General features: G+C 39.4%; 1 protein-coding gene across 10 annotated transcripts in view; it reads left to right on the top strand.

Moving 5' to 3' along the window:
* MICAL2 (microtubule associated monooxygenase, calponin and LIM domain containing 2) overlaps positions 1 to 22,027 on the top strand; it is a 91,647-nt gene extending 69,620 nt beyond the window's left edge. For 6 of the 10 annotated variants that reach the window (XM_051620747.1, XM_051620746.1, XM_051620744.1 and 3 more), the window contains 13 exons: positions 2,204 to 2,275; positions 2,863 to 3,012; positions 4,128 to 4,232; positions 5,702 to 5,920; positions 6,144 to 6,245; positions 6,814 to 6,945; positions 13,858 to 13,965; positions 14,396 to 14,476; positions 15,867 to 16,053; positions 17,090 to 17,178; positions 17,515 to 17,608; positions 20,485 to 20,542; positions 21,805 to 22,027. In XM_051620747.1, the coding sequence (XP_051476707.1) occupies positions 2,204 to 2,275; positions 2,863 to 3,012; positions 4,128 to 4,232; positions 5,702 to 5,920; positions 6,144 to 6,245; positions 6,814 to 6,945; positions 13,858 to 13,965; positions 14,396 to 14,476; positions 15,867 to 16,053; positions 17,090 to 17,178; positions 17,515 to 17,608; positions 20,485 to 20,525 (1,380 nt within the window). In that variant the 3' untranslated portion in view covers positions 20,526 to 20,542; positions 21,805 to 22,027. The other 4 variants (XM_051620750.1, XM_051620752.1, XM_051620754.1 and 1 more) reach the window with 4 other exon arrangements.
* The last annotated feature ends 5,497 nt before the right edge of the window (positions 22,028 to 27,524 follow it).

Here is a 27,524-nt window from a genome sequence, read left to right as displayed (position 1 = left end):
TGTGACCACAATGTTGTTGTTTTTCCGTGAGTTATTTGCAGAAGAAAATAGACTTTTAGTAGTGGGGAGAGCTTTCCATTACTAAGCTGTACAGCCCTCTGACTCACCTCCCGTCATGAAATAAGCCTTCTGCCATAACAGGAGGTGTATTTTTTGGCACTACATGAAAGCATGAGGTGATTTGCTGGATGGGCCCCATTGGTTTCAGACTACAGGGGCTTGTTTGAAAGGAGAGTGGAAGTGCTATTTTCCAAATCAGTTTAGAGAGTGGGACAGGCAAGATCTTCTTTTGTGTGAGACCTTGCAGTCTTGTCACAGATGGGGCACCTGAGCTGCGCAAGAAACACAGTACTTGGGTTAGGACAGGGACTTGCCAGTGCCACAAACATCTGAAACTAGCTGAGAAATGAAGCTCTGTCAGAAAACAAGTGTGTGAGTTAAGGGTTCGGCCATGGCTTCAGTTTTATGGTTCTTCCCCTGAAAAAAGTGGTGTTGAGCATTGTCCAGGTATGACAGTGGGAGAGAACTTGTGTATCACAGTCAAAAACCAGCTAGGGTAACAGCATTGCTTACGAAAATTTTCATACCATCTGGGTGCAGGTTGTGAGAAACCAGGAAGCGAGGCCCTGGAACTGGTGTGGCAGTAGCTGTTCTGGCAGTGTATGCAGGGCTGGATAATGTTTTCCATCTTCCTACAGTGTCAGCCTGGCTGGAGAGGAACTGAGATTTCCTGTGCTCCAGACTAATAAATGAATGCAAGTGTTTACACAATATAGGGCACAATCCTTTTTTCTCAAGAGTTTTGCTATGCAATTAAATTGCTTTGTCTTTCACTTCTTTGTAAATACATTGTTGAAAGTCCTTTATGTAAGATTTTTGAAAGGCAGCATTAGTTTGCTCCATTCACTTAGGCAAATTCTGCTTTTATGTGGTACAGATTATTATGCAGAATACATTGTGCTGCTATGTTGTTCACTCTTCCTTGGTAGACCAATGATTATAGGTAGTGTAAAGGTAGCTTACTGAGAGCTACTTCTTGAAAGACAATGTACCAAAGCACACAAAGTAATAAAAACATTGTCATCTGATTCTTTTGGTGTTTGTCCAGAAGTTATTTGGGATTACTTCCATTCACTGCATAATGATTTATTATAAACAGTGTATATGTAAAAAGGAACCCTATGTTCTTTGATCTTTCTCTTTATTCTTTTTTCTTTTTTTTTTAAGTTGGCTGAGCAATCACTAGGTTACAGTGTCAGCAAATGCAAATAAGTGGAATTCAGTTTGTTGTTCATAAAGTGTAACATAATAAGACATTTATCAAGCAAAAAAAAAAATATCCATGGCACCAAACCTTCAAGATTTAATTTAATAAGGACTGATACAAATTTTTAAGTGTTGACTATTTTGCCCTTTTTTGCAGACTGAGCATGAATATAATTTATTTGTATTATCTCTAGCTCAGTAGAGTAATGGAATATGTGCATGTCTTGAGCACAGAATAGGTAATTTCATTGCTTTAGAGCTGTAAGGTAAAGCCATAGTCGGGGAGATGAACCTCACAAGGAAGACAGATCTTTTAGGCAGATAGTAATTACTGCAAAAAAGGAGATATGTCTGTGCTATGAACACAGGATCTACATGCAGATATCTGGGTTAAGAGATGCGGAGGCTATAGTGAAGGAGTTCCTGATTTTGTTTTTTATATGGAAACCAGTGTAGGCTAGATTAAAATTCACAGAATAACTGGTGCAGTAATGCATTTTTCTTCTAGGATGTGCTAGTGCTTAGTGAATTATAAACTGTTTAGTACTGAGAGAAGAAAAGGTAAGCATCAATATTGTAGGGCCTGTGTACAGGCAAGTGTGTAGGTGTTTATTTTCACCCGTCAGAGTTCATCGGGAGCTAGTAGTGAGGGGTTGGTTACAGGGTAGCTTTCACATACATGGTAACTGCCATGAGGGCTGCCAGGTTCCTGACACAAGGAACAATCCTGCTGACCTTGGTGGGGGGGCCTAGCAAGGCATTCCAGCATGATGAGGAGCCCCTGCATACTGGCACTGCTTGCCTTGGTTTGCACTGTTTAACAGAGGCCAGACCACACTTTCCCAGTTAGGAAATATCCCGGGAGAAAAAACTGCTTGCGTAAACCTGGTAACTGCCACAGTAATCTACAGAACTTGTTTTGGCTTTACTGTTTCAGGTTGAAGGGAAAACAGAAGAAAATGAGACTAACAAAAGACGTCGAAAAGGTCTTTTTGGTGTCTTTGATGAGGTTGGTGTTCAGTGGTGTCCACACATATCCAGCTCACTGACAAGCACCAGAGCTGAGGAAGCAGCGGGAGTTGGGTGACCAGGGTTTGGCCTCCTGTGTGTGGTGGAAGCAAAAAGCCTCTCCCTTTAAAAAACTTGAATTTACAGTGGTGTGCACCAAGCAAGAGCTAATTTTATTTAGTCATTTGATAAGGAGGAGAGCATTACAGAAATGAAATTGGTTTTCTTTCTGACCCGAGAACATTTAAGATATTGGGTTTTTTTTTTCCTTTTCCCAACTGGGTGTTTTAAACCAATTTTTGTTTGAAGAGTTTGCATTTTGCAGCTTGGTACCTGGCTCCTCTCTGATTAGTAACCTTTGTGACTCTGTTTTATCATCACTAGCACCGATTCAAGTTCCCTTTTAATTGTTCTCTGGGACCAAAGAAAGTATTTTTTAGTGACTTTTGCATGCTAAACAGTATCATTTTTAATAAACTGTAGACTGTATTTCCTTAATCCTTTGCTGGTAGGGATGTTGTTCTCTCTCTCTCTTCGTTAATGTCATAGGTAAACTCAAGATAAACATTGTTTGTTGTTTCCTTGCAGGCTTCTGGCTTTTCAAGCCAAGGGACAAATGCTGGGAAAGAGCAGAGTGATGGCAGAGAAGGCACAAACCAGAATAAAGTTAAATCAATGGCAACTCAACTGTTGGCAAAATTTGAAGAGAATGCTCCAAATACGATTCTTCGGAGGCAGGTAGGTGATAGACTGAACATAAAAGTGACCTCTCAAGAGTCCCTCCTTGTGAATGCAATGGAGATTTCCAAGAGAAAAAATTGATCTGTGTTTGAAGTGGGTTATCTTTTTGAAAAATTCATTATGCAAATTAAAGGTATTCCTCTCAATACGTAGTGAAAAAAATTATGAATATAGATTAATCAGTGTATATTAATATAGTGTATTAATATCTATTAATGAAATTTTCAATGTCTAGAAATCCCTTGTAAGCCCACCTGTACAATTTTTTGCTTCATGTGGAAGTCTGAGGTGACTGCATATGATGTTGCAGAAGGACTTATTTTCCCTATATTCTGTGAATAAAGGACACTACATATTCAGTGGAATTTTTATTTGTGGAAAACTTAGAAAGCATAGGAAGGGAACATAATCTTTTGCAAAGTATGTCTGGCTTGGATTTCCATTCCTGCAGTAGACATGATGGAATATATTTGTACCTTCTGTGGCATTTTCATGACTTGTTAGTGTGACTAGTAGTGTGTTAAAAACAGCCTGTGCTGTCAAGGTAAGATCAAAATCACACTTTAGCCAGTGAGATGGTTTGAATCAGATGAGTTTGGATCTGTCACCAAGATCTTAAGGAAGGATGTGCCAGGTGTTGAGGTTCAGTCAGGGATGGTGGAGTTCTTAATTCTTTGTCCTTGTAGCTGTTTGTTTATTTACCTATTAAATTCCTCCAAAAGTGTAGGCTTTTTAGATATCAAATAACTCACTGCACAAACTGCTGCTGTTTGCACTCCACCCAACTACTTGTCAATGCCCTGAGCTCTCTGCATGAGATACCTGTGTGGAGGTTTGCTTGGCCATGTTGAAGGAAGCCTCAGTGCTTTTCCTTTTGATCATAACCTGCCTTCAAGAATAGTGAATGTGCTGAATTTTAAGTATATCTTTGGTGGTAGAAGAGGTTAAAAAAAAGTGTAGGTGACAATAATCTACAAAATGTACTGTTTCGTAGCAATGTGTCTTTAATAGCAGCTTTTGTTTCTTTCTGCCTCAAAAGATCTTTGAATCCTATTTACTTTCTTCCTTTTTCTTTTTCCACTGTCTTTATAATTTTAAAAATGCTTTACAAGGAGCCAATAGATAGACCAGCCCTGCACTCTTCTGACCCTCCTGTTAATCCTCGCTTTGCTAAACCTAAGGATCTAAGTCTTCTTCCACCTCAACCAAAAAGGCAGGTAGGAACTCATATGGGTAGCACCTGATAAGCCCACCACTTCTCTTACTGCTGGCAACTAACTGTTATTCTGTATCTATTAAAAATATAAAATGATATATGGATGTAATCTGCAGAGTTAACAGATATATTTAGCTGAGAATCGTGGAAACCCCACTGAAGTTTAAGGCTATTTTACACCTGTTTGACCAGCTAAGAAAACTATTCAAAAGAATTAGTAACTGTGTGGAAAAAAACCCTTACAAACGTATGTTGATTTATGTATTAGCACATCTAGACTCCAAATTGTATCAATATCATTACATGGCTGTGTCTAACATGCAAGAAAACTACAGCAGTATATGAAAATTTGTTTGTGCATGTACTTGATGCTTTGGGCTGTTGTCCTGATAAAGCAAAGGGAGTTTCCAGACTGAGATACCTGGCAAAAATGTTTAAGATAAAAGCTTGAGCCTTGAAGAGCTGATATTGATACCTGGGGTTTTTTATTTCTTTAAAGTAGAACTTGTGATAAGAATTTCTGCTGGAAGCTCTAGCATCATATACATGAGGCAATTTTTTTTAATACATTGTTTATATTTTTCTTAGAATTAACAATAAAGCAATTTCGTATCAAATTGTAATGATATTCACTTTACATAAAGGGTTTTAAATGGAAGTAAATATCCTGTGGTAGCATTTAAAGAGTAGTCTCCAGTGAGATGAGAGCTGCATTGCATGTGCAAATCTGCAGATCAGCTTCAAGAAAAATGCAAATATATAAACCAGGTGACAATTGTTGTTTTAAAGGCAGAAATGCTATCCTGAAATATCAGAAGCACACTGCAAGTGATTGGTACTACAGTTTTTAATTTTAATTCTGATAAACTTGTAAACTTTGTGTGCTTACTTGAATTGGACAGATAGGATGAAGTAGAAGACTGTCATAAAAATACCAACTGGAAGGTCAGTTTTAGGACTGAAATGGATAATGTGTAACTGGTTGAAATGTTTTGATAACTTGAAAAGCTATTTTATATGAAGATTCAAATTCAGAGACGTATTCTCAACTCCTCAGGAAGTGCTTTAAATCTGCAACACATTAGAGCTTGACTTGGGGTCAGACTAGATCTAGAACTATGCCAGGAACTACTCTTGATATTCTTACAGTTTGATTGTAAGTTTAGTTTCAGGCAGATGTGATCCTAAAAAAGCACCCCAAAACTTTTTTTCTAAAATCTGTAGATGGAGATGTAGCATACAAACTGATACAAACCTGGAGCAGGATGTGAGATCTGTCCAAATTATGTAGGACTGACTGAATTCAGTGCATGGATACAAGCACCAGAGGTGCATTAGAAAGTGTGCAAAGAGTGCTGTGAGAATTTTTTTTTCCTAGTTATATGCATGACTGTCCTGCGCTTTCGGAAGCATTTCCTGCATGGTACTGCAGAAAACAGATTTTTATTTTTCACTTCAAGTGTTTCCCAGTTTCAGGTGGTAGCTAGGAGTGAACACGAGGTCAGGGAACCCAAACAGTCTTTAAATGGTTCTGATCATATGGCCAGGAGAGAAAAGACTGTACAAAAAACAGATACTCAGCCCAGTCTGTCAGAAACCTCTGAAAATCTCGCATCTGCCTGTTCTGCTGCATTTGTCCTTTCTGGAGTGCTTAAGCGTCTTCAGCACCTGGAGGAAAAAATTAAACAGGTGACAAGCAATTTCTTTTCCTTTCTGTCTCTTGACTGCATATGTTAATCTGTATGTTGCATTTTCCCAGGATATGCTGGCTTTTTCTCTGTGACTTTAGGTTATATTAAGACAATGAAAAATCTTTCTACAAACTTGCTGTGTTCTGCTGATGTGTGTGACATTAACTGAAATCTCTCTTTTTCTTTCTTTCCTTGGCTTCCTTCCCTGGCTCTTATTGCAGAGAAGAGCTCAGACCATAGCAAATAGGGAATTCCATAAAAAGAACATTAAAGAGAAGGCAGCACATCTTGCCTCAATGTTTGGATACATGGAGTTTCCAAAGGTGAATATTAGGTTTTGCACCTGAAGAAGTACTGAGTTAGAGGACATATAAGAGTTCATGGGGGGCAAAAAAATGCAGTGTTTTTTTTTTTAGCTCTCCTGTCATCTGGGTGGATGTGAAATGTAATCTGAATTCCCTTGAAATTGGTAACAAGCTTTTCTTAAATAATTTGGCATAATCTAATTGAGAGAAAACACAATCTAAATCATAAAGCTGGTCAGAGTACTTTGTCACAAGAGAAATACATTAGAACAAACCATGTCTTGTGCGTAAGTACACGCTGGTAGCTCCAGGTGGCATTTTTAATGTTTTGTTATGCTTTCTCCCACCACTAACTTACTTTACTACCCACTGTAAATATTTTTATAAGAAAATTGAGTATAATACTATCATTTGCTGTTAAGGTTTTGCTGTGATGGTTTCTGTGGCTTCTCCCTGTGCAGAAATAAAGACCAGAATAGTAGCTACTTTCTTTCTATTTTTTTGATGCATGACTGTGAAATTACTTTCTTAACCTGTGCTAATGTCACTGTCTTTTTGATAACTCTCCTGTTTCTGCTTTACACAGAATAAGCTACCTACTAAAGGCTTATCCCATTCTCAGCCCCCAACTCCCACTTGCCCTCAGCCTCATGATTCAGCTGCTGCCTCTTCTCCATCATCTGTTGATTCAGCTTCCCCTGCTGTTCCTTCTAGACAGGTACTCTATTAAAAGATTTTTCCTGTAAGATCCAAACTTGCACTAAAGTTGCTTGAAAAATGGCTTGGATGGAAGGTGCAGATCTGTTGTAGAGGTTGCGTTCCACATTTCAAGCAAACTTCACTTTGTTCGCAGTTGATAATCCTGCGTGTTTGTAAGAGGAAAGTCGTTGCTAAAAATAATTCAGGTATAAAGCTAAAGAGCAGAGCAAATAGTTCACAAAAATAGCGTCAATTCTGAAATTTTTGCATTGCTGCTTATTTTAAACATTCTGTTGTTGGCTAATACTGCAGGCATGCCTAGCAGAGAGAGAGCTTCACATTGTGTAGCTAACTGGATGTTACAGGATCAGTTAGTTGTTCTTGGGTGGCATTTGTATTTCTTTCTGGACTGCAGGGAAAAACCTGCAGAATAATGGTCATTTTAACTAGAGGATATGTCTTAGAATTGTATGAGCTCTTGTTGATACAGACTGATTTTATTGCTGTTTTGCTTGTTTACTTATTTGTACTTTAAACTCAATTCTCCACTTGAATTGCTAGAATACCATTTTTTGTAACAGCAAACTTTACAGAGAGCAAATAGGTATGCTCTGAGTGAAAGCAATTAGGTTACAGAGATACTCAGCTCTTACTACTTTTACCAGTGTTTCAATGGGCTATGTTTTTATCTGTGGAAGTTAAGATGACATTGTCTTCTTGTTCCCCTTGTTTTAGAAGGATTTTAATTGAAGAAAGTTTGATATTTTTCAGCTTTTCAGGGCAGGTGAAGGCCTGGGTTCCCTTTACTCCGCCCACAGATTGTGTAGCAGTGCTCTGGGAACACTGCAGTATTGCACAGGACTGGTGTGGGGGTAAAGGTGGAAATGCCAAGTTTCTAGAACTATTTAAGGTAACTGCTGTGACCCAGTGCAGGTGCTGCTGGAGCAGGTGGCTCTGCTGCCTGGCACACGAAAGAAGTGCTATTCAGAAAAACCGGGTACTGCCTCCATTTGCTGTGAGGAACAAAGCATTCTGCCTGCTTTTCTTGTATTTAAATAAAAGTAGTGTTATGAAATACTGAGGAGTATTGCCCAGCTTCAAGTAAGCCATGGCTGAAGGTACTTTCCTGTCTGGTGAGTGTCCAGCAGGATCATTTAGTGGAATTAGTCTGGATCTTTTTAGGTTATTTCACACCCTATTATTGATGCTGGTTGGAAACCAAGCTCACAATCTCAGCAGTAACTGAGCAGGTGGATACTGAGCTGACTGGCAGTTTGCAAAGGCATGTTCCTTGTTGAGATAGAGCTGTTTTGGAAAGAATTCCTTTCCTGTCATTCCCCAGCAAAGTACAGGCTACACAGCCCCTGGAGGACACCGCAAGCCCAACAGGTGCCTTTCTGCAGTAATCCCCTAATTCTCTTTAGCTTCAAATTAATTCCTTTGCCTGGATTTACCTTTTACTTTTTATGATCTAGAAGGTAGAGCTCATCATGAGTTTTAAGCTAAGTAAGGGTTTCCAAAATATCGGGACCTGTTGCTCATTTGATTTGGAGAACTATCATGACACTGCAAAGAGAACAAAACAAATAATAAATAAACACTATGTGAAGAACCCCTTGGAATATGAAAATGAAGTTTTTGATCATATGGAAACTCTGAGTGATAATTTTGCTGGGGTTTGAAAGTCTTGTATTAGAGAAAATTTGGCCTGAGCAATCATTTTTGGCTGTGTTAATTCAGCTGTGTTTTGTTTAAAGTACACTCACAGCCTTTTATTAGTTTGCTATTATATTTAAATGGTGTAGCAATAGTTTTTTGTGACTTGATTTCACTGGGGCTGAGTGTACTTTAATTAAAAATGCTCTCTCCAGAGGTAATGGCAGAATGCAGCACAGTTCAGGCAAGAAAATCTTGTTCTCTCACCAGCATAGTCAATGTACCTTCATCTCATTTGGTAAGTATTTGGCTGGTTAGGTAGGACTATACATGTATTTTTTTGGCAGATCTACATGCATGAACATCTTGATGCCTAGTATACTGCTCAGTAGGGTTGTACAGACTCAGGGCCTCTTGTACACTATGGGCATTACCTATGTCTCAATTTGGCACTGCATGTTTGCGAATTTTTAATTTATTATTGTAGGTATTTCAATGGGAAAGGTAGTAAGTAGAATTTTTTAAAAAGGCAAAAAAACTCCTTGAGTTTCCTTTCCAGGGTTGCCAGAGAATACGTTACATAGTTGGTGCTTTCCTTGCTACAGAGATAACTAAAGAGAGTCTGGAGGGTTAGACAGGTTCAGTCAGCCATGGTGTCTGCACAAGGCTTTTGTGGAGGAGGGTGCCTGTCCTCCATGTCCACCATTGGCACAGTAAGGGATGATGCATGGTCACTGTGGAAATGGAAATTCAGGTCAGGCTTGGGGATAGGGCTAGAGGACCCCTGAATGGCAAGGAGCAGGGTGCTGGGGTAGGCCTGCAGCTTGGGCTCCTTTCAACCAGTTTATGCCAATGTACACTTACTTTACACAAGTAAAGTGGATCCTGCCCAGGGAGCAGGGAATGAACTCAGTGGACCTTGGGACCTATTTCCAGGACTGTTATTTGCATTGGTGAAAAGTTGGTGAGGTGTTAGTGGATTTGCAAGACTTTTGTTCTCCATACTATTTGTGCTGTGAGACTGATCCAGTCGTGTGATACTCCTGTTAGTTTAGCTTTACTTCTCTTGGGCAACTTGGGTTCCGTTCCTCTTCACAGATCATGTTTTGGTTTACCTGGTTTACCTTTTGTTATTTCTCAAGCAAATTTTTCCAAGAAGCAGATTTCTTATTGCTGTTTTTACCCCAAGGCTATTAAATCTTCAGGGAAACCTTACTGCTGCCTTGTTTTCATAACAAACAATCTGTCTGTGCCCTTCCATGATTAAATTGTCCACGTGTTCAATCTTTTAAGATTGCACACTTTTCAGGACACAGAAAAATTATATTCTATAAAACACTGGCTGAATGTGCAGCAGTATATAAATAAAATTTTATAATATTTCTGGTACACAGTGCACACTTTCAAGTACTGTTCATGATAATTTAGCAGTATGTTTGGACCTCTCTGCTGTGAATGTGTAACAGTAATTGCCTGTGTTTGTGTTAGCTTGAGGGTGGCATTACAGGACTCAGGATTTTTATTTGTGGACTCAGTTCTGAGAAACTTCACTAGGTAAATCAGTATGAAAAAGCACTTCAGGATGGATGAACCAACAGGAGCTCCTGCTTTTTGCTGGCAGAAGAAGAGGAGGTAATAGAAGTCTGAGTTTTCTAAGACTCAGTGAAATAGGACCTATAAATATCAGCACACTCCCATCCTTTAAATAGTTAGTACTGTCATTTTAATTTCAAGTGAGTACTAAGATTGTTATCAGACATGATCCTTTGCATCTGTTGAATGTTCATCAGAACAGTCTTAGTTATGGTGGTATATTTGTTGAAAATGGTGGTTAAGAAGTCTTATTGTCTTATTACAGAAACCTGTTATTAAACCTCAGTCCTGAAAGGAGGATTTGAGAGGAAGGCTATGGAAGCATATGATTTCTTTTAAAGATACATAGTCATCACAAACTATTAAGAATTAACTTCTATATGATACTATATGCAAATTGACAGTAATAATCAAAACTACCTTCTAGCTTTGATCACCTGTTAAAATATACATAGGTGGACTTACGGATTAACATATTACAGGCTGGGCTTTGGTTATTTCTGTTTTCTGTTTAGAGTTGGATTGACCTTCAGAAAACTGTGTTCATCTGAGCTTTGCATGGGTGAATCCACACAATAGGTAATTAGAACTCTGAAGATGTTGCAATCAGTAGGCTTTGCTGCCTGCAGAGTTTGGCTCAACTACTTCCCTTCAGTGACATGCCTCTAATTACCAGCAGTAAGCAGGGCTTGGGTGTTCCCTACACACAGTAAGTTAGTACTTTAATGTTGTTTATCTCAGAGGTAAAATATAGGTAGCAGGTGGTACCAAAAAAAGTAAATCACCCTGAAGGCAAAGTATGACTAGGAAAATCATTAAGGATATAAACAACAAAGGGGAAGCAATGTATGCTTTTGGAGGCAGAGACCATATTTCCTTTGTTTTATGAAAAAAATGCTGAGGCTTACTTGTTGGTTGGCTGTGGTGTTCTAAACAATAGCACAGGGAAATACAGAAGGCAGCTTTCTCTTCCCATATTAATAGCCACTCTGATCAACCTGCTGAAAAGCTTTGGCAATGTGTCATTGACAGGTCAGTAGTCTTACAAAATCACAAACACTTAAGGAATTTTTAAGTGTTTTCTTGGTTGTTTCCTGAAATTCACTGTGTAAGGTAACTCTTCAAGATTGTTTTCCAATAAAAGATGTAATGCTACTGGTACAAACCTGTCTGAATTGTGAGCAGTAGCCTGGTGAATATTGAGGGCACTACAAAATTGCAGGCATGTGTGGGACTTCACATACACCAGTAGCCTCAAGGTTGGTAAGTACAGAAATGAAATATTAAACCTATTATGTATATACTGAGTTTCTGGGTTACATGACCAGCATCAGGCAGGCAGAGATCTGTGTTCTGCTGACCAAAGCTAAGCCATGTACGTGCTGACAGGTTCTGTAAAGGATTATGTGTAGATTTGGGGTCAGACCTTCTCTACTGCAACTGGAGTTTATTACACTTGCATGATGAAGTGAGTGAGGGTGTTACTGAAGTCCTTCTCCATAAGCAGGGTGAGGTTTGGAGGAGACACAGGAGGTTGTTGAGCAGTTGTGCTGTTGTCATACAAGCCTTCCAAGGCAGCACTGCTCTTGCAGTCCTCGTCACTCATGTTCTCTGCAGGTTTCTGCTGGTGGTGGCCATGGGGCTGCATCGTCCTGCCTGGTGTTTCTGTTTTGTGATTGAAGGGCATTTGAAAGGTGCAGCATTGACACTACAGCAAATCAATCTCCCCTTGACTACCCACATGCCTAATTTGGTAGGCACAGCCAGTAGAGATCTTGCCCCAGTAATACCTCCTTATTAAACAGCAACAGTGTTTGTGTTGGTGCTTGTTGATTAGGAGACAAGAGCAGTCAGCAATTTTTGGTCACCTGCTTAAATTGCACTGCCATTTGCTTTTACATGGAATGTGAATTCACATTGATTACAAGAACATTTCCTTTTAATGACATTTTTAAAAGTATGCATAAACATGCAGTTTTCTTGTTTTGACTGCTTTAATGTTGACACAGATTGCTTCCATGGGTGGAGAACAACCTGATGAATTGCAAGGTGCAGTTCAGGCTCAAGGATTCTTTTCCTGAAATTCAAGTACTTGCATTTTAGGCATAGCCTCATTGTTTAACTGAGTCTCCCCAGCCTTTAACTAGGTAAACATTCTGCTTCAACTGACTTTGAATGCTTTCTTTTACTTAGGAGCTCATGGTTAATTATTTGTATGTGGCTTAAAAGTTGCACAGCATATTTAGAAGTGTAGAATTTGGGGAGAAGAGTTTTGTCTTCAGTGATCTTAAACAATACAAAGGAATGTAGTTTTCCTGTATTAGCAAGTAATCTCCCTCTTAGTATTGTAACACTTAAAATAACATTATGGTATGTAATAGTTTATTATGCTGTTGTTACCCCAAAAGTTGTGCAGATATTGAATAATAATTAGAAATCTGTTTATATCAAAACGAGATGTGACAGAAATTTGTCCCCTGAATGGCCTTTGTCATCTTAACATACATACTTTTTATCTGCTTGGATATTAAGTTAATTATGGGATTACTCTCAAAAGATAAGGGGAGCTGCAAGGGGCAGGACATGTTCTCAAGTTCCTGAACTTAATTTTTTTTTTTAGCAAGAATATTTTTATCTATAATAATTTCTGAAAACAGAACCACAATGTATTATAGTTGCTTTTTTTAAACTTGATAGAAAATGTTCTGAAATTATTTGAAATTATTACAAATACAATTTCATTTATATTTTCCTTTGTTCTTCACAGTAACTTTCTGATGTTTTAAAACATTTCTGGTAGCAAGACATGGTGTGGTGGCACTAGCAAATATCTCACAGACTTTATTCCAGGCACAGAGAACTAGAGTGTCTGTCTGCCTGCCACTCACACACACATGCACACACACCTTTCTTCTTTTCCAGTCCCCAGGCTCATGTTATGGCAAGGGATGCTGGACTATGCAGTCGGTGTCTGCAGTCTCTTTTCAGGCCTGTCTATTTGACAAATTTGGTTAGAAACTGCCTAATATTCATGGCTGCCACAGTGTGATGAAGCAGATGACGAGAGATGTCTTCCTTTCACAAGCGTGGTTTGTCCAGTTTTCCCTGGCATTAAGATGAGTCACTGGGGAGAGGGAGAATGGTTGCTCTGTGAGCATCAACAAAACATTTCTGTGAGATACTTCTAGTACATTTGCATAGAATATTTCCTGAAATGCCATGGTTTGTGGTCCATTAATGTGAAGGTTACTTCCCAGCTCTGTTCTGAAATACAACATTGACGTCCCAAGAAGTCAAAGTAAACAATAGGGGATTTTTAATCTCTCAGAATGGTCCCACCCTGACAGGCAGGCAGTAGCTCCCAGCTCAGTCTTTCCTGGACACAGCAGGAAGCCTTGTGCTGAGGGAGCAGCATTTGCTCCCAGCAGCCATTTCTCCATCACCCACGGGGAGAAGCATGTGGGCTTCATGGAAGCCTTCTATGGCTGCCAGCTGGACCATGCTGATCACACATCAACATGCTTGTGCTCTGCTAGACTTGGCCTCTGTTCTTTCTGCTACTCCCTCTTTATAATTGTTTGCATGTTTTCAAATCATTCTTGTCCTTCTCTCATTAAATTCTCTTTCAAGAATAACTAAATCTCTACCTTCTGTTGTTCATCTTCTCCCCATTTCTGGTCAGATGACTGTAGGAAAGGTCTCACGTGCAATTGGAGCTGTGGCTGAAGTTCTTGTCAATCTGTATGTGAATGATCACAGACCCAAGCCACAGCTTCCCCTTCTTGAACTGGTAAGAATAAACTCACAAAGAAACAGTAACTTAAGAGTGGTGTTTCCAGAATGTCATCCTGACTTCAGACCCTGGTTGTGGACCACTGGAAACATTATGAAAGGTCTTAGTCTAACACTTTTTAAGGAATCAAATACATATTGGCAAAATATGCTGATGTGTGGATGTGCTAGAAGTGTTGCTCACCATGCCTTCTATTTATAGTTTTATTACTTGTCTGTATGAATTAAAATTTCAGGAGGATTTTATTAAATGTAATTACTGCTACAATTATTAACAGAAGGCAATTATTCATCAGGGTGGCTTCTAAAGAAAGTTTTGTACAGTACATGTTTATGCAGTTATTTTTAACTCACAAATGCCTAATTACCATGCCCCATTTTGAAGAGAGCTGTTTTTAAACTCTGACACTGTTCTGTGTTGAATTCAGAAGCAGTCTCTGGACAGAGCTACAGGTCCTTGCTCCTTTCCTCATTGTCAATCTCCTGCCTCCACTGCTCAGAGCTGTCAGGTATTGGGGAGTGAAGTAAGGTCTCGTGTTGTGGTGATGACACTCATTAGCCAGCACTAAACTCCAATTCCACTTTATTGTAACTATCTGACCTGTTCTATTAACACTGTCTTTTTTAAAATGCATTTGCCTGCTTTTCCATTTGCATGGTCATTCATTTGGAAAGTTTAATGTAGTTCATCCTCTGAAATGATCCATCACAGCAAAATGGGTCACTAACGGCAGATTTGGAATAGGATCCTCAACTTCTAACCACAAGAGTGTGACTTGTGACAATGGCAATTTTGACTTGCACTTAGCATTAAAAAATTGTGCTGAGATGCCTGGCAAATGAAAGATGAGTTGTGTGGACTGTGTGGTCCTGTCTGAATGTGCCTGGACTTCGCCAAGCCTGTGCCTGCTCTGTGGTCCCTCCCCTGTGGTGAGGGAAGGGGAGGGAGGTGATGGAGGCTGTGGTAGAGATAGGCTGCTCATCTGTGCCGACCTGTAACTTAGTAGAATACAATAATGCAAAGTAACATCCTCATACCTGCCTCTGATAAGAAGAGGGAAGCCCAGGGGCATCTAATCCGTTTATAGTTATTTTTTTCCTGCACCTTTTGTATGTATATTCAGAAAGGATGAGATTTGTGTCCAAAATGAAAAAAAGGAATGTTAACTGCTAGCCCAAATTCAACAAAAACTTACAAAATTGTTTCAAGTTGATAATATGTATCCTATTTTAAAGTCTAATTACTTAGAAATATGCTGAATATTTGTGAAGTTGACTTTTAAAGTAAACCAAGCCCCAGCTTGTCCGGGTCTAAGGAGGAACATGGCTGAGAGGGGAAGCACTTCTGCAGCGATGGAAATAGCAGTTCAGACACCAGATTTGAAGACTGTCAGTTTTTCTTCCTGGACTTTAAAGCATGAGGCTACATTTTCCTCTGGAGTGTGTCCAGACTGAGTTTTCAGGGTGTCTGATTTCTTAGTTCCAAACACGTGCCTGTTGTTCAAGGCTGGCAAAGTCTGCCTTTGCCCTCTTCTGAGGAACTCCGATGCCGCAGCCCTGAGACACGAGAGCTTGAGCCAGCGCAGCGCAGGGTGGTGAAAGAGCATTTAGGGCTGATGCTGCTCTTGTACCTGGGTAAACACAAAATGTCTGTGAACTGCAGTGACTGTGAGTCCAGCTGAAACTCACCCCTTCAGGTCCTCGTGATGTCTGATTTATTAATTGCTGCATAAACCTATAGAATTGCAGCAAATAAAAAATCTGACTGATGTTTTTTTTTGATTGTGCATGGAGCGGGCTGTGTAAAACTTCCAGCAACTAAGACAGCTGCCCACTTAATAATATATCTGCATGCAATGCAACAGCTTTATGTGCATTTCTATTTTTATCTTTTAACAGGGATCTCTGCGAAAAGAATTCCCTCAGTCTATTGGGGGGAGTGACATTTGTTATTTCTGCAAAAAACGGGTATATGTTATGGAGCGGCAGAGTGCAGAAGGCCACTTCTTTCATAGGGAGTGCTTCAAGTGTGAAAAATGTTCTACAACACTCCGTTTAGGAATTTATGCCTTTGATGTTGAAGAAGGTAATACAGGAACTACTTGAGAATATTTCAAAATGTCCACATTTTGATGCTTTTAATGGAACTAGGCAAAAAGACTTGGCTGAGAAGCTCAGTCAGGAGGAGGTCTGCCAAGTATGTTGCTTGCATCCATTCTGATCTTTGAGTCCTTGTACTTGCAGTTCTAGTCTTTCAAAATAATCCAGTTATGACACACCTGAGCTTTAAATGAAGAAATTCTCAGTGGAAGATAAGTTGAGTGACCAAGATCACAGGTCAAAGCAAGGGGTGAAAAAAGGAGATTTTTCTACAACAATAACAGAATTATTCTGTATCTCACTTATAGTTTGCCACTAAATAACATGATCTATCAGGATAAGCCAAGATAGTGGCAGACTTACATGGATGTGGGCAAATACAAGTTATTTCTTTAAATATGAAAGCAGTGGTATTGGCTAAGCAGCAGAATAATTCATTCCAATCTGCTGTGGAACACGAGGTTCAGATTTTAGGCACTCAATCCCACCTACAGTCTGGGGTTTGGGGATGAGGAATTTTTAAAAAATTTTTTTGTTAACGGGAAATTATTAATCTGAATTCAGATTCTCTTGCCACTTTCAAATGAGTTGAATAGATCCGAGTATTAACCTCATCTTCTTCCATGTGAGGATTAAAAGACTCAAGGCCAAATGTGGTTCATTTGCAGTCCAGAGAATCTGCTGCAAAGATTTTTTTGAAGTGATTATTTGACTTCTGGCTGCTTGATGTCTTGTGTTGATTTGTGACTTGGTATTTATTCAAGTTTGGTTTTCTGCTATTCAGTAATCTTAAACCTGTGTGGTAGATAAATGGCCTTGCCTTATTTAACAAATGTGCAAATCTGTGTAGTGTAAAAGAAACCCAGAGCTGTGAGCTATTCAGAGACAGGGGCAAGTTTCCCATACGTTTTGCTGCCCAACCATTAATTATCCTGGTTTCATCTTTTTTATAGATGGAACAATCTGTTTTCAGTCCATATACATATAAATAAAAGATGTTTTTCTTTTATTTTCTCTTGTAGATAAATTTTACTGTAAAGCTCATTTTAAGCAGTGCAAGATCAGCAGTAAACACAGAAAGAGAAGAGCAACATTACAGCTCCAGGGAAAGGTACGTATTGTTTGTGTCGCTAATGTAGGAAATGTTGGAGGCAGCTTTATCTGGAGCAGTGTGCAGTTCTTAGTCATGGACATGTGTGTGTGAGATGTTTTCTATCTGATGTCCAGAAGTAGTAAAATCAATAATAAAATACAACCTCCTGGTTCTGTGAATTTGGCATCTTTGTAGTCTGGTTCTCAATGGAAATCAACTTTTCCTGTACAAAGCAAAGTTTAACTTAAAAGCGATTGGAAAGAAAAATATATATAACAACTTGAAAGCAGTACAGAAATTAGACTTCCCATTTTTAGAAGTATATTTAACATTTTTTTTACTGCTTTATATAAGGAAGCCACAGAAGCATGGAAGAAAGAGGAACACACAGAGACCACCACAGAAAGCACTTTGTCTACTGCTAGCAGTCCAGAGGACAGGTCCCCAGGTATCCTGACTTCCTTCTTTAGGGGCACGCTAAGCTGGCCCCTTCGGGTGACAAGGGATCTGCTTGACATTCCCAGACGCCTGTCTAACTGGATGCATGGTTTTCTGCACGCTACCAATCTCCATTTCAGGGACAATGCATATAACTATACCTACTTGTATGAACTCTTGAGCCTTGGTGTGCCATTCCTCTGTGCTCTTCTAGAGGTACTTACTCATATGTACCAGGAAGCAGAGCTATCACTTGAAAACGTGCTTGAATGGGTGAAAAAATTCTGTAGGGTTTAAACTCTTCTACATGTCTTGCTCAATTGTGCCTTTCAGATTTTCAAAATGAACAGTCTCGCTATTTTCTTGAGGGTTTTTTTTGTTTGTTTGTTCCTTTGTTTTTTTACTTTTCATGCAATTTAATGTGAGTTAAATGAATGGCGGATTCCTTCTGATACATACAAGGTGCAATCAAAATTTCCAGTATAAAATGTATGTTGGAACATGAAGGACAGTGTCCAAACACATTTCAGAACACAGAGACAGATGAAGGGTTGTAGATTTCCCCACACACACTCCCACTTTATGCTGTGATTAGACCACTGGGGGGGATGGTACATTTAAAAACCATTCTTCTCCCTATCGTGTCCCCCCCCTTTTTTTTTCTTGTTTTCTTAGACCAAGAAAGACTGTACATTCTTTCAGATGTTTGGGGAATATTTATGACAAATGACTGGGTTTTGAAACCTGAATATGGCGCATACCTTTTTTTTTTTCTTGCTTTCATCTTTGCTCTGGGTTTATGAGGTTTATAATTTGCATGAATATGTTAAAAAAAAAATAATCATGTACTTAATTCACATTGCTCCCAGTCATGCCTTTTACGTCTCTTACGTGTGACAGATACCCTTTGTTGATAGTGGGTATAATCTGTGCTACTAATTTATTTAAAGTTTTTTAATAAATTTGAAGAGCAAATCACAGTTGAGTGAAGGCTTGATTGAAACAGTTAGTCAAAGGAACTGGCAGTGTCATTAGACCTGACTTATTTGTCGAGTCAAGGCTTCCTCATTAGGTGGCTGATTCAAGGAATATAAATGTCTGGAGCACTCATCTGTAACTGAAATCTCTGCTGTTGTGCCTCTGGGTAGGCACTGCTTCTATTGTCTTTTGTATTTTTGAAAAATATGAGTTTAGAAGAAAGAATGAAAACCTAGAAACTTACGCTAAGCAGATTACTTCTTAGTTGGGTATTTCATTCATTTCACATCTGATGGCAGAAAGGTGAAATTCTGAGCAGCCATTAAGCAAGTGTCTTTCAGATGTCTCTCAACAAGGTCTACCTTAATCAGAAGGTGTCAGGACAGGTTAAATAAGCTATTTAACATCCAGGAGACACTGACATCCCAAATTCTGGTTTACTTAAAGCCCAGCTAGCCAGTGAGGTAAGCATGCTCTCTGCCTCTGAAAATACATAAATTTTTAAATTCAGAAGTTAACCAGGAATTAGGTAAATACATAAACATGGTAATATGTATAGCCTCAAATTAAAAACATATGTAGCACTTACTTCTAGCCTAAAGAATGTGGCTTAAATACTAGGAAATTGTTACATTCAGTTAGTACCACAGTCGAGGATCATCTTCCAGTGGTCTTAAATGACTGTGCTGCAAAAGGGTTGGCAGGTTTTTTACTTTTTTTAACATAATGTGGGAAAACATTATTTGAATTGTTTTGCTGCTTAGGTATTAAAAGGAAATGGGTCTTCTCTTTAAAATAAATGACAAACTGGATTCTGCTTCTAGATAGTTTGACTTCCTTTAAACTACGAGGATAAAGCTATTCACGTTTTAGAGTGCTTATGTATATTGGGAAAAAACTTACATGTTTGCACAGAGCTTGAAAAAGTGCTTGAAGAAAATTGTTTAGGTGTAAGTTAGTGTTAGTTTGAAATAAACTGGCATCAAAGCTCAAATGTATTCAGCAAAACTTTGCTAGGATATTGACTGGGCACAGCAACAATTATAGTAACATGGTGGGCATCTGTATGTTATGTAAAGAAATGTGTCTGTACATCTTATAGCATTTAAAAAAAACCCCTACTATGAAACACTGAATCATTTTTAATTATTTGCTAATTATAGTATTGTTTCACCCTAAAAAAATTTAAAAGTCTGCAATGCTGTTTACCGTGTTACTCCTGCAGCCCAGCAAACTGCTAAGTGGTAAAGTTTTAAAATTTGGCTTGCCTTCAATTTTTATTTCAGTTTGCCTAGCAGCAGTCTTAAGAATTTTTTTGCTGAAATTTTCTCCTGCTGCAAACTACAGGAATTGTTCTGCTTTGCAGCAGAATGAACATAATGGTAAACTTACAGAAAATGGTGATAAAGTGAGAAATTTGGAAATCTCTCATGTCCAATAAATTTAAAGGAAATTAATCTTTACTAGTAGAAGGTTTCAAAATAATTAAAAATATTATATTGGATTTGTATAGGTTTATATTATGGGGGAAAAAAAATCCCTGTGTTCCCACAACAGAATTCAGGAACTTCCATAATGAAAACATTTTCCTGAGGAATCTTAATTACACTGCATAGTTCACTGGGAGTTTAGAAGTGATTCTGTTGGGAAGGATTTTTATTACTATCAGCCTCATTGTTGGGGTTTTTTAAATCTCTCTATCTCTTTATTCTACTCATAAGATTCATACCTATTTGTCTTCATTCATGATTTAATGAAAAAGAGCTGTTTCATTTTGGCCAATTCTTCTTTGTGCCTATGTAATCTTTCTGATGCTTTTCTATATAACCAAGTTAAGTTCTGTGTTGTTGTGTTTGTTTTTTTTTTTCCTGCTGTCTTCTCTGTGTGAATCTCCCTCATTGCTTTTAGTCCAATTCATCATTCCGGTGCTGCACCCACTCACTGGCTGAAGCCTTTCTGCTCTCAGGTGATTTTTTTTCCTGCTTGCCAGTTCCAAAATTGTGTGACTAACACTGTTGTTTGACAGCGTTTCATTGTGTGAGTTTTTTTAAGACTTTTGGAGCAACCTGTGTGTGTCTGGTATATTAATGGATGTGAGCTTTGGCATGATCATTTAACCTGTTGCTGCATTCACAGTTCTAGAAAAGGTTTTTCTCTCTGTGTCTGTGCATGTACATTTCTCTGTGCCTTTAAGGTAAGTTAGGCAAGTACATTGTTTCTTGAAAGAACTACTTTAAAGCCTTATTTCTTTCAGAGTATTGAAGAAAATATTTAAAATAAGGTCAGGACAAGATTAGCCAGCTGATTCTCCTAGTTAGCTTGAGCACCTGTTTTTATTGAGCTCAAATACCAAACGTGCAAGCAATTTGTGAGCACCTCCTAAGCTCTCTAAGCACTTCTTTGCTTTCATACTAGAAAGAGCCGAAGAGATGCAAATTCCAGTCTTCCACCCCAAGTAACATAGTACACAGGCCTAACAGCAATAAATCTGCATGCTGGTTTTAGTCTGTAATATCAAAATGCCAAGTTTATATAACCAGAGTGTTTTGGTTTGAAATGTTTTGTTAACTAATTAACTAGGTCCCATTTGCCACTCTGATAAATGGATTTGTCTTGCTGCATGAGACATTGCCAGTACTCTCCATGACAAATTTGTGTGATTATTTTATATATTTTTACATAAATTTAAATATGTGTAATGACATGATAATCTAGAAGGGGAACTTAATCCAAACAAGAGCCAAGGACTCAGTCTCACAAGCAAGTGTACCAAGGTGTTAGTTGACTTGGTCATGACCCAGCCTTCCCTGCTGAGGATCCCTTTTACAGGGAAGGGCCTTTAGGACTTCATCCCAGCGGCAATTTTTAGGCCACTACTTGTCCCATGTCACACGCCTCGGGCAGGAATGCAGAAGGGCTGCAGGGTCAGAGCCCCATGCTCCTTATCTTGCTGACCTGTATGTTTGCATGACTAAAGCAATAGTATTTATTTGTGTGGGTATCCTGAAATGTCTTGATGGCTTTGAAAGTCCCCACACTGTGCCCACACAGTTACCTCGGTATTTCAAGTGTCACTTCTTGCACAAATGGTTAGGACATGACTTCCTATGTCTATCAGGGCTCAGTGTTTAGTGACAAAGCTCAGCTGCTTTGAGCTGAAGGTCATGATGTAAAGGTCTGCCATTTCAAACCACTTCCCATTGCTGTGTTTTTTACCCTCTGTTGCAGAGTCTTCCTAGCTTTTCCTGGCCAGTGAGGATTCTGTCATTCTCCTCCTAAATCTTCTGTCTTCATTTTACTATATAATCTTAACTGAATATTTTTATTAAATAGTTTTTAACTCTGTATTTAAATTTTCACATGGAAATTCTGTATTTTGCACACAGTGAAAATTGTTTTAGCTTTATTTATGATATCTGCTGTAAACAAAAATAAATGTAGTTCTTTATAAGTCTCCTTGTTTCATCTCTTCCTTTAAAAAATATTTCCTGAGGACAGAGACTTAATAGTGTCTTCACACTTGGTTTGCAAATTCCTCTTCTGGTGGATGCTGTTGAGTTATCTTTGTTGTGGGCTGACCCGAAGGCCAGAGGGTTTTCACTGTCGTGGAATAATCATGGTGTCTTCCTTTTGAAAGGGATACACGTTGGGGTTCTGGACAAGTTATGCCACCTGCTGCAGATCAGGAGATGCCTGGTGTTGGGATTTATCTTTGCTGGGGATGCTGGTGCTGGTGAGCATGGGGTTGCTGGTACTGCATACACAGATGGCACTTGTCCTCTTCTCTTTGACTTCCATTACCTTTTCTTGTAATTTTTATTTTATATATTAACAAATGCCATAAAAGTCATGCTAAGTTAATGTGTCTGGGATCTTACGTTGTGTGCAGGAAAAGTGGGTAATAACTGTTTGTAAAGCTTTACCTTTGCTACTGGCTCTGGAGTTGTATTTACCAGCTTCTCATATCTTCTGGACCCCTGAAAGCTGCAGCTAATGGTGACCTATTACCTATGAACAGTGGCCTTGTTATATTTATTTAGCCTTTATTTGCTCTATTTTTTGCATTTTCATGTCTGAGTTTAAACCTGGTGGTGTGGTTCTTTTAAACAGCAGGTTCTCCAAAACAGTTTTCCTACGTTTTCCTCCCCTAAATATTTTTTTTATTTTGCTTGCTCTGCAATTCTTAGGCTATAATCTCTTTTTTTGTATTTCAGAAAAAAAAAAAGCCCAGAAAGAATAGTTCCAATAGTTTAATGGAAAGCCTGTGTGATATGTTTTTTTAAATTAATTTGAACTGAGCCTCACAAGGGTTTTTTGAATGACAGAAACAAATTTTTTGAAAGTGTTCCTAAAGTCAACATTGCTAAAGAACAACAAATGTTATTCCCAATTAACTATTCCATCTTCCCTGCCAAAGAAAAAGCCACCAGGCATAGTAGAAAGTTTGCTGTCCGAGAGGGTGATGAGTTGCATAATGAACACGTAGGGCAGCAAATACTATTTAAGACAATACTTGGCACTTCCTTAGTCACAATGGACAAAGCAATTTGGGTGAAACTAAATTTGCTCTTTGCACAATTGACAGTTTTGGAGCAGGCTCATTTCTGCCATCTTTACTTGATCATTTTAGGCAGAGGCCGTGGCATGGAAACATTAGAAGAGGTTTTTGTGTCTGCAGAAGGTGATGATTTGTTTGACCTGAGGCTTTGAGAGGCATCAGATGTCCATGCTGTTCTCATAAGCTTTCACTTATTCTTGCTAAAACATCAGTAAAGTAACTTGGAATTGGAGTAATGTTAAGAGTCTAGATTTGTTGTAACAGTGTTTCTTGTGGTGGTGCAGGGAGCCCAAAAAAGAAAATTATTTGCATAATCCAACCACTAGAGGTATTTACCTAGCAGTAAACAGTCCATGCCTTGGAATGCTGGTGGACAAGACCGTTCACAGGGTGTGGAAAAGAAACAAAACAGACAAAATGAGCAATGTGAGGAGAGCAAGTTCATCTTATTTCCCTCACTCTCAGTCTCAAAATCATTATACAATAAAATTAAATATTCCTTGTTTTGTTCCCAGAAATGCTGCTAAAGGGAGAGACTAGTGGGTTAATTTCTGTGTGAATTTAACAAGCCTGATTTGGGACTCATGTCCTTCTCTGGCCCATGTGAGCAGAGTTAGAGGCCTGAATCCTCCTGCCCTTGCATTAAGCTTGCTCCAGGAGCTCCAGTGCTGTTAAAAATGCACCCCAAAGCAGTAATGCTTTGTCCCTTCTCATAGCTGGAACTGGCAGTGATGCTTGTTTGAAAGGCAAACAGGCTGCTACTCTGGTCTTGCTCTGCTGCTGTACCTTACAAAAACCATGGTTTTGGAGCAGATGATACTAAGCCCTCTTTCCTCAGTTAAGGCTTTCTAAGACTTGAAAGCTGCTTGATGTTATAGATGCCAGTGTAGCACTGGAAGTGCAGAGGTGACGTTTGCTGTGTCTGGCAGGCTTGGGTGTTGCTTTGTCTTTCCTCCTCTTTATACTGGCTCAAATGGGTTCTGAACTTGTCTGTTGCCCCTAGGGCCATTTGGATTGGAAATACATACACAGATGTGCATTTTTTGAAAAACCAGGCTAATCTTTCATTCTCAAAGCAAGGCAGCATTACCTGCTTAGATGTTTGTTAATGAAAAGCAACCATGTCACAGTTCTGTAAAGGTAACCTTCCTTTATTATAATTATGCTAATACACTATAATGAAAAAGATCCTACAGGTTTAAACACACTTGATTTGAAAGGAACCATACAGAAAAAAACTTCTTTAAATTGCTAAAATTCAAACATCAGTCTTTCATTAACTCTACCAAGAAGAGTAGTTTCTGTTCCTCTGTTTCTTCAAGATTGCTACAGCTCTAAAATGCCAAATAAAGTCGCTTTTGTATGTATTCCAACCTCAAGAAGGGCTATGGTTTGCTTTTCCCCACAACATTATGGCAATTAATTACTGTAATTGGCTTTAATTCGCTTCTGGCTCACTCATTTTTTTCATTCCAATCAAAATGATGAGTTCTGAAATGCACTGAATTCTGCATTAATATTTATGTTTTCGAAGGCATGACATGTTTGCAGATGACTTGATTTTTGTGCAGGAAAGATCATGCTGCTGAAGATCAGAAGACATTATGTATTAATGCTCTATCCAAATATGCATATTAGTCATGTAAATGTTTCCCCAAGTCTCTTTCCTTTTCTTCATGAACTGTGTTAACATAAAAAGAAGGGAGGCTTTGATCTTACCAGGTGGTGGGCTCCAAGCTTGTTTGAAATGGCTAGAATTTCTGATATGTTTTTCTGAAATGTGAAATTACAAAGAAATTTGCATATTGATATAGTCTTCAATTTGCTCTTTCAGCATTTATTCTGCAGGCCTTCATTCATGTCTGTGTTTCAAGATTTTTTTGGTGCTTTGAGGCTGTGTGCAAAAAATAGATGACTCTAGAGACTGACACTGTTGTGACTGCACTCCAAATTTGCAATTACTACATACGTTAATATACCAGACTGACACAGATTGCTCTGAGAAAATAATATATAAAATATATATTTGCTTTAAAATTATAGAAATACTGTGTTTCCATAAGGATACACATTCAGTATGTGTAGTAGGTTTTCAGAGAGTTGCTTTTTCCTTTATACCTATTCATTTTTGCTTAGTTTGTATTGAAGTATCAATCCTGGATGCATTCAAAGTCATGTGCTTTGGGCTTACTCTTACTTTGCCGACTTCAAATTCCCTGGTTATGTTTTGTGCCTGAATTCAGAAGTGCCTGTTTTTCAAGTAAGTAATGGATACTTTGAAAAAAGTGCTGTTCTGCTGAAGACTTTGTGTAGGTGCTGGTATGGGCCTGTGGCAGAGGGAGTGAGAGAAGATGGGCTTCTTGTGTGGGAACAGGAGGGGGCTGTCACGGGGTCATGGGTGGAGAAAGGAGACCAGAAAAGCATTTGCTTTTGGTGGTTGGAAGCCAGGCAGTTCACCTGGCCCTACTGCCACAGGGAGCAAAATGCAACCCCATGGGAATAGGAGAGCTGTTTGCCTTTTATTTTTTGCCATTTGTTAGCCACCAGAACATGGTAATGATTTCTGTGAATGTATGAAGGAGGTATGAGGAAAAAGAAGGATGAATATGGCAGGAGCTGAAATCTCTGAAATGTCAGACACGGTATGTTTTGCAGGGTGTGTCCTTTTTCAAGGACACTTTCACTCCAATGTGGGCTGGGAACCAGTGTATTGCAGCAAGACCAAGGCTTGACCAAGCTGGACGTGTCATAGTCCCCCCATTCCTTCTTGCAGTCCCATGTGGGCTGTGCTTCCCTGGCGAGTGCTTTCTGCTCTGTATCTCATCCCAGAGCTCACCAGGTTAATTTCAGCTGTGCTTCCACAGCACTGGTGTGAAGATGCCTTCCTTCTGCCCCCGCAGCTTTCTTAAAGCACTGATGTATTACAGGCAGGACTCATACTTTTTTTTTCTTTCTTTATTATACAGTAAGAAGTCACAGAGGGAGTTAAAGTGAGCTGGGTGTGCTACAGATCAATTTGTGGTCTGCTGACTGAATTTCTTAATGTCAGTTTTTTATGCCAACTGGCGTTTTCTTTCACCATCAGATCTGCCTACGTTTATGAGTAACTCCACTTTAAAATTGGTTGCTCCTGTTGTTGCCTTAGTCAGCAGCTCCATACAAGGCCAAGCAGAGTCCATTCATCCTGTGAATGAATTATGGGCAGGCTGAGAGCCTCAGGATTGCCAGCCAGAAAAGCAGGACACAAGTTAGGCTGGAGTCTTTATGGATGGACACTGTGTTGTACTGAGCCAGCTGCACAGCAGGGAAGGTGAGACGTGTGCCTGGGCACCCACCTCCTGCTGATAAGAGCAGTACCTGGGATTCCAGTGGAGCTTTTTCCCTGGGGACCTGAAAGCCCTTTGCGAGTCCTGCATGGCTGGGGCAGCTGTGGGTAAGTACTGCTCCTGCTTTACAGCCACCCGGGAGTCACAAAAATGTGATGTGTCAGAGGTGCCAAAATACCACATCCCAAATGCAAGTTGCGAGAAGTATTTCCAGTAGGTTTCCTTCTCCCCCCACCCCAGTTTCCCCTGAAGAAGGCCCACACACAGATAAGCAATGTGGGCAGAGCTGTAAGAAATCAGTCATTCCTTATCTGCTTTTTCTGAGCCACATAGTCAAGTGCTGAGCTGCTTGGACTCTGGGCAGGGCAGTCAGGGCAGGATCCCCTTTCACTCCCAGCAGCAGGTATGAACAAATTCTTACACCACCCTCCTCCCCCCCGCCCCCGAGGGGCCCAGCTGGCTGGTCTCCACCCACAGAGCCACCAGGCCTTGAGTTTGGGGGACAAGAACCCCCAAGCCAGGTGGATCAGGGTGCTCTCAGGGGCATTTTCTGGACCAGCTTCCCAGCAGAAACTTCCTGATCATAAGAATGCTGGTTCTGTTACAGACCAAAGCAGAAAGGCTGATATAATTGTAAAATTTGTTGTTTCCTGGATCTGTTTTTGTTTTTCAGCTGCCTTTAGGGATATTTGCTGGGTTTGTATTAGTTTAAGTTTTCATAGGTTGGTTAGCTCAGTGAGGCTCACTTCTCCTTTTGCATGTGCTGGGCTCCCATTTGGTCTGGCTTGCCTTAGCCAACAAATACCATGTGAGTTCTTACTGTACCTTCCTTAGAACTGAATTCCTCTCTCATGACATAAAACCAGATAAAGAGAAGGGAGGATAAACGTGAATGCTTCTGGCTGCTTATGGCATGGCAGCATTGACTTGATGGGGAGGCTGCTGCAGCTGGCTTGGTTGGGGATTTTTCAGTGGAGCATCTTTGACCATTTTTGTCCAAGACAAGCAGAGGCACACACAGAGCAGCCGCTCCTGAGCAAAGCTGATAAAACACAGCTGCCCTG

This window comes from Apus apus, chromosome 5 (genome assembly GCF_020740795.1).
Source record: "Apus apus isolate bApuApu2 chromosome 5, bApuApu2.pri.cur, whole genome shotgun sequence".
NCBI lineage: Eukaryota > Metazoa > Chordata > Aves > Apodiformes > Apodidae > Apus > Apus apus.
This window is presented reverse-complemented; position numbering and strand designations above follow the sequence as displayed.